Source organism: Corvus brachyrhynchos, unplaced genomic scaffold (assembly GCF_000691975.1).
Source record: "Corvus brachyrhynchos isolate BGI_N302 unplaced genomic scaffold, ASM69197v1 scaffold21, whole genome shotgun sequence".
Lineage (NCBI taxonomy): Eukaryota > Metazoa > Chordata > Aves > Passeriformes > Corvidae > Corvus > Corvus brachyrhynchos.
Window position 1 is genome coordinate 4,369,476 of NW_008236924.1, and position 340 is coordinate 4,369,815.

The window sequence follows — 340 nt, forward strand, 5'->3', positions numbered from 1 at the left end:
CCCCGTGGCCGCCGTTAGACAGCGGTAGTCCTGCCGAAGAGGGGCATGGAGACCGGGAGGTGCCAGGGTCCCGTCTCGTAGGTGTCCCTGCTGCTGAGCTCCGAGTCCGTCCAGCTGGGAAACATGCGTGGGGAGCACTCCTGCTGCAGGTAGAGGTCCGGGCAGGCAGGGCCGGGGCTGGCTGAGCGGGGCAGGTGCAGCGCTGAACCGTAGCTGGCATCCAGGAAAAGGGGTTTGTAGCTGGGGCCCCCCCCCCGCTTCCCCAGCCGCTCATGGCTCAGGAAAGGGGCATTGATTTTGCGGTAGAGCCCCCGCGTGTCCATCAGCACCTCGCTGTACG

At 67.1% G+C, this 340-nt stretch overlaps 1 protein-coding gene across 1 annotated transcript; it reads right to left on the minus strand.

Annotated features, from left to right (window-relative positions):
- Window positions 1-334, minus strand: PRR7 (proline rich 7 (synaptic)). The gene has a single exon (XM_017728189.1). It carries the CDS (start codon window positions 321-323, stop codon window positions 15-17), a length of 309 nt encoding a protein of 102 aa, XP_017583678.1. The 5' UTR covers window positions 324-334; the 3' UTR covers window positions 1-14.
- Window positions 335-340: the final 6 nt, after the last annotated feature.